Source organism: Haplochromis burtoni, unplaced genomic scaffold, assembly GCF_018398535.1.
Source record: "Haplochromis burtoni strain Fernald_Lab_line unplaced genomic scaffold, NCSU_Asbu1 Contig_53, whole genome shotgun sequence".
Classification (NCBI taxonomy): Eukaryota; Metazoa; Chordata; class Actinopteri; order Cichliformes; family Cichlidae; genus Haplochromis; species Haplochromis burtoni.
In genome coordinates, this window is record NW_024582414.1 from 1,328,443 (window position 1) to 1,336,387 (window position 7,945).

Sequence of the window (7,945 nt, forward strand, 5' to 3'; positions counted from 1 at the left end):
AGAGCTCCTGTCTCATCTCCTTCACCTGCTTCTCGCCTCTCATGTGAGCTATTATGCATCATCTAAAATCAAATAAAATGTTAAAGATTTGCATTTTCTTTCTTTAAGGAAGTACAGGATAATGACTACCATTTAAAACACTGAATTCGTTTCAGCAGTTGAAATTACAAGTTACAGCGCGCTGGACCTCAATGTGAACCAGCGGTCTGCTTCACAAAAAGGATGGCATAATAAGCTGGCAATATAGTTTTATACCACAACAAAAACAAGAATTATCATGGGAAATGACATGGCGGTCCTTCTGCCTCCCGTCTGACCTCGTCTGCATCTGCTCCTTTCCTGGAAAAAGACACCTCCCTAGCCTAACCTTGCTGCATTAAAATCAGCTAGCAATTCTTAGCCTGTTGTTTTCTACTTATTATCCAAGTCCGGGACAATCTGTTCAGACTCTCTTGGACCAGAAAAATTTCACCCTGACTTTAACTAGTTATGATGTGTAAGCATGTTTGCAAAATCCCTCTGCACCTCAACATGTCAGCCTCAATAATTCAATTCAATCATAGCACTGAATTGATCCTTTTGACCCTATTTACACAGAGTGCCAACTCTTAATGAGCGCAAAGACAATGAGTATATAATAATCACAAAAAACAGCTTTACTTAATCATTTTATTCCTAACAGGTATGACTTTATAACTTTAGACAAACAGCTTTGACCTGTGATGCCAAAAAAGAGCAATAAAGTCTTTCATTTTTTCTATATCAGTCGTACGGTTTTTCTATTCCAAAACACGATAACACATTTTTTTTAATTGCTCAGATACATATCATGGATCAGCCTATCCGCTGTCTTTAATGCCTTTTAAGGTCTTTAACATTAACTTTGAAAGCAGCCCTGAACGTTGTGTGGGATATCTGGTTAAGTCAAGCTACCGAAGCTTAACCAGATCTTAACCTTTGAAGTAGCAGACGACAAGAAATTGTTTCTAATTTGATATATTTTCTGTGATACTTATGTTTTGTGATTATTGCCAACAGAGACAATACCCCAGTTTATTTCTGGGGGGGTTTTTTTCCATCAGATTATTCTTCCAGACTTTGCTGGCTTGCTATTTATAATATTCATCCGGTACTTATCAATCAGTCTCTTTACATTTTTTTCATTATATTTTTCCTACATGAACTTATGCAGTAAATAACCAAACAAATTGTTTGGGGGGGTCTGATATGATGAGAAGACATTGTGCAACAGACAACATCACGAGTGAGTTTCCCCACATTTTAATATGTAAGAAAATATCAGAGGATCGGGGCGTTTGTCATCACTGCAAAGTTTATTTGTGTGTTGAAATGTTAAAGGTTGTGGAGCAGCACAGGATAGTCTGACAGTCAAGCAGCAGCTGATACGGGTAGCCTGCTCCTTCTACTGGTTAATGCCTGATTCAGTGCTGGTTGTCCAGCCACGCTGAAGGGTGAACGGTTTGATTGTGCACCAAAGTTCCACAAAAGCAAGCGGAGGCAAAATCCACTCAGTGATGACGCATAGTTCAGACTCACTTTTTTATGACGACTGTCTTTCAAGCCTTTTTTGCAGCCAGATGCCTTGTTATCCCAGACTGTGGATTTGTCTAAAAAGCTTAATATCTACTATCAAAATCAGTCCTCCAATGATAAACCTGTGCCTCAGACTTATATAACTTTTCACTATTCCAGTGTACGTATGTGGGATGACAGCACATTTCTATAGGACTTTTCAAAAAGAACATCTTAAAATGATGTTCTCTGATGATCAGAGACTCAAGCACAATTGAAATCTGCATGTGTGTGTGTGAGTATTTTCATGTGGTGGTAGTACAGGTAACTGCCCAAAGTGCTTATTTAATGTTTAGTAAATGTAAAAAAAAAAACAACAACCCAACAAAACACAGAAAGTGGCAGAACAAGCTGTTCTTGGCCGCTAGATAACTAACTGCCTCCCACATGCACACACACACTCACACTCAGGGATTTGCTTGACAATGTGGAGCACTGGGATGTGAAACAGGATCTTCCGTGTCCTCTCACCGTCACTGACACAAGTAAATGAGTCAGCATGCATGACTGTTTGTGTCACTGATTTGTATGTGTGTGTGTGTTTCACATGTGCTCGTCCGCGATAGCGTGCGACTGTTGTGAGCGAGTGCAGAAACCCTGGGGCGATATCCACAGAGCGCAGCTCTCCCGCCTTTTGCGAGAAACAGAAAAGGAAACACGAAGCGGTGGCATGGAGCTGTTCTCGGGCTCTTATTCAGGTGCTATAAAAGTGTCTGACATATCTGAGTCTACATTAAGCGTCGCAGAATGTGGAGCGCTCGCCCACCGAGTGCAGCATGTTCTGTTTTATGACACAGAAGAGAGAGACAGAGAGAGCAGGAGAACGAGTAAAAATACACCCAGCTCCTGGGAGACGGTCTCTATGGCAGCGGTTACCGTGGCGACAGTGAGGCTGCACGTGAAGCGATGGCTGTCATGGCACCCCTAGGGGAATTCACCCTCTTGAGCTGCTGGAGGACATGCACAGATATTCACAAACACACAAGCTTGAATGAAGAGCAGAGGGAGGAGGAAAGCGACCGCTCGAGGGGAAATTCAGGAGAACTGCCGATCGCTCGCTAGCTGTGGTAAAAACTTAACTCTGGGGGACTGCCGAGCTAAAGCAGAGTTTGCTTGAACATTTTATGAAGCTATATAATTTTAAAAGTAAATATTTTTACCAGCTCAGACAGTGCAGTTGAGTTTTGTGTGACATTTCAGCAAAGTGTCCTGCAATTCAGTAGTTGGGGCCAACGTTAAAGATGGTTTGTTTTGACTTATTAGTAGACAATAAAGGGGGGGTCAAAAGTAGTTTTTGTGACTCTGTGAAAAAGGTATGTGAAGAAATATTTCTTACATTGCTTGGTGTGTTCCCAGTGCTTACTGTATATGTACACTGCACAGCCAAAAAACAAAAAGTCCCACACTCTAATATTTTCTGGGACTGCCTTTAGTTTTATAGGCACTACACACTCACTGAGGAATTGTTTCGAGATATTTACAAAGTGTATTTAAATATTTTTTCAACAAGATCTTGTAACCATGATGGGGCAGTCAGACTGCTAAAGTCTTCTGCAGCACATCCAGAAGATTCTCAGTGGGTCTAAGGTCAGGTCTCTGGTGATCCCTGAGCCAGTGAATTCTGTCATCTGTCATCTTGGAACGTGCTCGTGCCGTCAGGGATGAAAAAAAAAAATATTGATGGAAAATCCTGGTCAGTCAGTACAGTATATTTAGCAGAAAAACAATTATGTCTTTTTTTTATTAACAAACACCTGATCATTTCAGTGTGGGCATTGACGGTGAAGGGAGGGAGGCAGGACAAAAGACACACTGTGGAAGAGAGCCAGAGATTAATAACAACTAATAATTAAATGCAGAGCATAGTATTAAACACACAGAGAGTATAAAGAGGTGAATGAAGAAAAGAAACACTCAGTGCATCATGGGAAGCCCTCAGCAGCCTAGGCTTATAGCAGCATAACTAAGGGAGGATACAAGGTCATCTGATCCAGCACTAACTATAGCCCTTGATAAACTGTAAGGACCTTTTCACATAATGAAGTCTGCACATTTTTACCAATACTGCTGCATTTTTACTTTCTCCTGAGTTGGATTTTTGGCTCTCTCTCGAGTATTTTTAACAGCGTGCAGTGTGGCGTTAATACTTCTTCATCACAGTCTTCTTCTTTTTCACCCGCTGCTGGTGTGTAAAAGTGTACATGTGTGGAGGTGCTTAAGTCTGTGCGTGTGCACATGTGGGCGGGTGTATGTTACAGTAGCAGTTCTTGTAAAACTTCTCACTACATCTTTGTTTTCTGTTTTATGTCATAATTATTATGATGATTACCAAAGCTATTTAAATGTGTGTGTGTGTGGGGGGGACTTGCACTTGCACATGAAGCATTGCCTCTGCAGAGTCAGTCTGCTCCGTCATGCTGTTTCCATAGCAGCAGCAAGAGCCAACACAGCCAACCACGCTCACTTCCTTGTTTCATCCTATTGGTACTGGCTCATTCTGACTCCCATCCAAATTGTATTTCTTTTTTTTTTTCTTTTTTTTTGTGCTGCATGCTATCTGGATGTCTGGGCAGGACTGGACACACTTCGGCACCCCCTTTACATTCACTCTAGCAGAGGTGATCAGTGTGTTAGAAATAAAGACAAAACCTAACAATGACTAAAATATTTCACTGCATCCATGAATGGACACGTGGCCAAGTCCTTTGCACTGTTATATTGATATATGGGTCATACAGAGCGGTCTTCATCCTTGTTATTTGTCTTTTGGTGTGATATCTGTTGTGAACAGTGGCAGCACAGCACCCTCTTCTTTTCCTCATGAACTTCAGATAATCAGTCTGTGCAGGTGTCTGTGTCATGAAGGTGACTGCCCACAAAAGTCTCTCACTGCTGCCCACGTAACCCCCCCCCCCCCCCCCCCCCCCCCCCCCCCCCCCCCCCCCCCCCCCCCCCCCCCCCCCCCCCCCCCCCCCCCCCCCCCCCCACCCCCCCCCCCCCCCCCCCCCCCCCCCCCACCCCCACACACCCATATTTGCTATTTGTCACCCTGCTGTTGTTAATACTTGCCTGGGCGACATCAGCTCCTCTCTCTCGTTCCCTCTCCGCTCCGTTGACAAAAAGCTGTTATTTTTAGTCTACTCTGTCTTTGTAAATTAAGCTGTTACATCCATAACCGTGAGGGCAGAGCAGGCAGCTGCACTATCAGTAGCTTATAGAAACAGATTTCTTAGCAGACGGCGAGCTCATATTTTGCACATGTTTTCAAGACAAAAGTTATTTTTCTGTGCTCCTTTTAGTGAGTTCTGTAATTACTCAAAGTCACCTCAGTCAGGAAAACAAATGTTTTTGCTTATGTGTGATGGATCACACAAACACACACACAATGAATAACGATAACTAAAGCCAAACCTCCAGAGTCAAAAAAGGCACGTTATAGATGGAAAATGAGTTTTAACAAACTCTGATTTGTGGGTCACGTCACCTGTGGTTAGTGTTACTGGTTTCTTTGGAACATAATACTGGGCCATCTGGCTTAATGATTCGAGGATGCTGTAGACACTGAAACTGATTTTGCATGTTTGCTAATTATGTATTTTTAAGCCCAACAAGCAGTCCGCCTGCCTTCTTACTCAGCCACTGAGAAGATCCTTAGTGCAGTGTAACCACGATGGAGTGTGTCAGCTGACTTCTGCCGCCTGTGCTCAGACAGCCACACTAGCAAGCTGATGTTCTAGCAAGCTGAGCGTGGACACATGTAGTGTGTTACCTCTTTGTTTAGGCATCTTTATATTGCAGAGAATCTAATAAAGATTGTAAAGAGCAGCAGGATGTATTGACCTGTGGTGTAGTTTGCTCCAGGCCCGGATACTGTTAACATTAAATGTTTCTGAGAAAATGCTGTTGGGACAGCAATGTTAAGTCCCAGCCAAAATGGTTGTGGTTTGATTGGGGAACTTAATTATAAAGCAGATGACCAGAGGGCACATTGTTTCCAAGTCAGGCCCTTTCTTAGAAATCAGGAAATATGGATCACATCAGTGTAGTTGTGTAGCTATGAAAAAAAGCAAAGCAATACATCTGTATGTGTTTTCTTTAATATATTTGATAGAGAGTCTTTTTGGTAGTTTATTTGGTAGTTAGGGTTGGATCAGGTGACCCTGAATCCTCCCTTAGTTACACTGCAATAGGTCTGGGCTGCTTGGGGCTTCCCATCAGTGTTTCTTTTTCACTCGCTATATGTTTATACACCACTCTGCATTTAATCAGTAGTTATTATTCATCTCTGGCTCTTTTCAGCATGTCTTTGACCTGTTTTCCTCCCCTTACCCCAACCAGTCATGACAGGTTGCTGCCCCTCCCTGAGCCTGCTTCCTGCAGAGGTGTTTTTCCTGTTTAAAGGAAGGTTTTCCTCCCCACTGTCGCCAAAGTGCATGCTCAAAGGGGATCATATTATTGCTTGGGTTTTCTTGTTTTCTTTGTATTGTTATAGGATCTTTACCTTACAATATAAAGCACCTTAAAGCAGTTGTTGTGATTTAGCACTATAAGTAAAACTGAATTGAATTGAACTGAATAGTGCCGCGCAGTACTGCACTGTAATACTTTCAATAAAAGGTAGACATCTGATGTTAGCATGGTTTACAGTTCTCATATCTAGAAGAGATATAGCATTAATATTCCATAATATGCAGTGTACATCATGATTATATTGATTATACAGTTTATGTCACAGTAGTGTAATTAACACATCAATTTCTTCAAAGTCTCCAAAGTGACGTAGTTAGTTATATATTTAAAAAATATATAAGAAAACATTAGGTTAAAACTTCTTACACTTTCTTAATAGCATCCACGCTATTTGCTTTAAAACTACACTCTCCAGCCACTTTATTAGGTACACCTAATTAACACAAATTAGCCAGTCACATGGCAGCAACTACTTGCATTCAGAAATGTTGAATGTGGGAAGAAAAGTAATTTTAGTGACATTGAATGTGGGAAAGTTCTCGGTACATTTCAGAAACTGCAAAGCAGGAAAGCATGGATCCATCTGGCCTTGTATCGATATTTCAGGATGATAGTGGTGTAATAGTGTGGAAGATATTTTTTCGTTGTACTTTGGGCCCATTAGTGCCAACTGAGCCTTGTTTAAACACCACAACCTACCTGAGTATTGTTGCTGACCATGTCCATCTCTTTACAACCACAGTGTAGCCAACTTCTAATGGATTCTTCCGGCAAGCTAACATGCCATGTCACAAAGCCCAGTTTAGGCTCAAATGGCCTCCGATGGCCCTGATTTTAATCCAGTAGAGCACGTTTTGGATGTGGTGTAACAGCATATTCACACTGTGCATGTGCAGCTGATAAATCTGCAGCAAATATGACATGCTATCATATCAACATGGACAAAGATCTTTGAGGAATGTTTCAAGCATTTTATTGAATCTATTTCACAAATAATTAAGGCAGGTGTAACTACTGAAGTGGCCGAGTATCTGCGGTAAAAAATAATACACAGACAAGCCGCCGCCAAACAGCATCGTGAGAAGCACTGACTGCCGGGTTTACACATAGAATAGGCAAACAGTAAATGTCAGCTGGCCTCATTACACCTGCACTGAGCATGACTGTGGATAAGGATGCATTGATTTTAATGGTCCAGTCCTTTTAGATAAACAGTCCTGCAGGATCTGCGACCTTTTTATCTGATTTCAGTGGCTTGCAAAAAGCTAGAGCAGATAACACAGTGTACTCGCAATGTTCAAGATTACTCTCTCTATCGTCTGAATTCATCTGGTCTCGCTGTGCTGGACATGTGTGTGTTTATAGCCAGATAAAGCTGCAGGTCTTATCTCTGAGCCTCCTGGTGTTCCTCTCACTGCTCTCTACACCTTCTTATTTTCACGTTCTCTCTTTAGTTTCCTCATCTCTTTCTTTTCATGACACTGTGCAGCTTCTCATCGCATCCAGTTGCTGTTGTGCTCGATGGCAGTTGAAGATCAAGCAGGAAATTGAAGTCCAATCACTGAAAACTCGCTCTTTGTTCTGTTTGAAAGGGCTGGCGTTAAAATGTCTTTATTTGTCAATAGATTGAGCGCAGCGAGCGAGTGGGTTTGCAATGATAAAGCTGAATGATGAGTCCTCACTCAAGGACTTTAATAACCATGGTTAGCCTACTTATGCCATTCAGCCACAAGCTTTTTAAATGGAGTTGTGTAATGGAGCGATGTTGTCGCAGAATTACAAAGGATTCGGTCTAATTATATGGCTCTGGCTTGTTGTTTGAAAAGACCGTGTGTGTGTGTGTGTGTGTGTGTGTGTGTGTGTGTGTGTGTGTGTGTGTGTG

At 42.0% G+C, this 7,945-nt stretch overlaps 1 protein-coding gene across 1 annotated transcript in view; it reads left to right on the top strand.

Annotated features, from left to right (window-relative positions):
* The window catches only part of lrrc7 (leucine rich repeat containing 7), an 88,523-nt gene that overhangs the window by 25,399 nt on the left and 55,179 nt on the right, over positions 1–7,945 (top strand). The window contains exon 1 of the mRNA XM_042220703.1: positions 1–2,660. This exon is cut by the window's left edge and continues 25,399 nt beyond it. Within this exon, the coding sequence (XP_042076637.1) occupies positions 2,585–2,660 (76 nt within the window). The 5' untranslated portion in view covers positions 1–2,584. The remainder of the gene's footprint in view (positions 2,661–7,945) is intronic.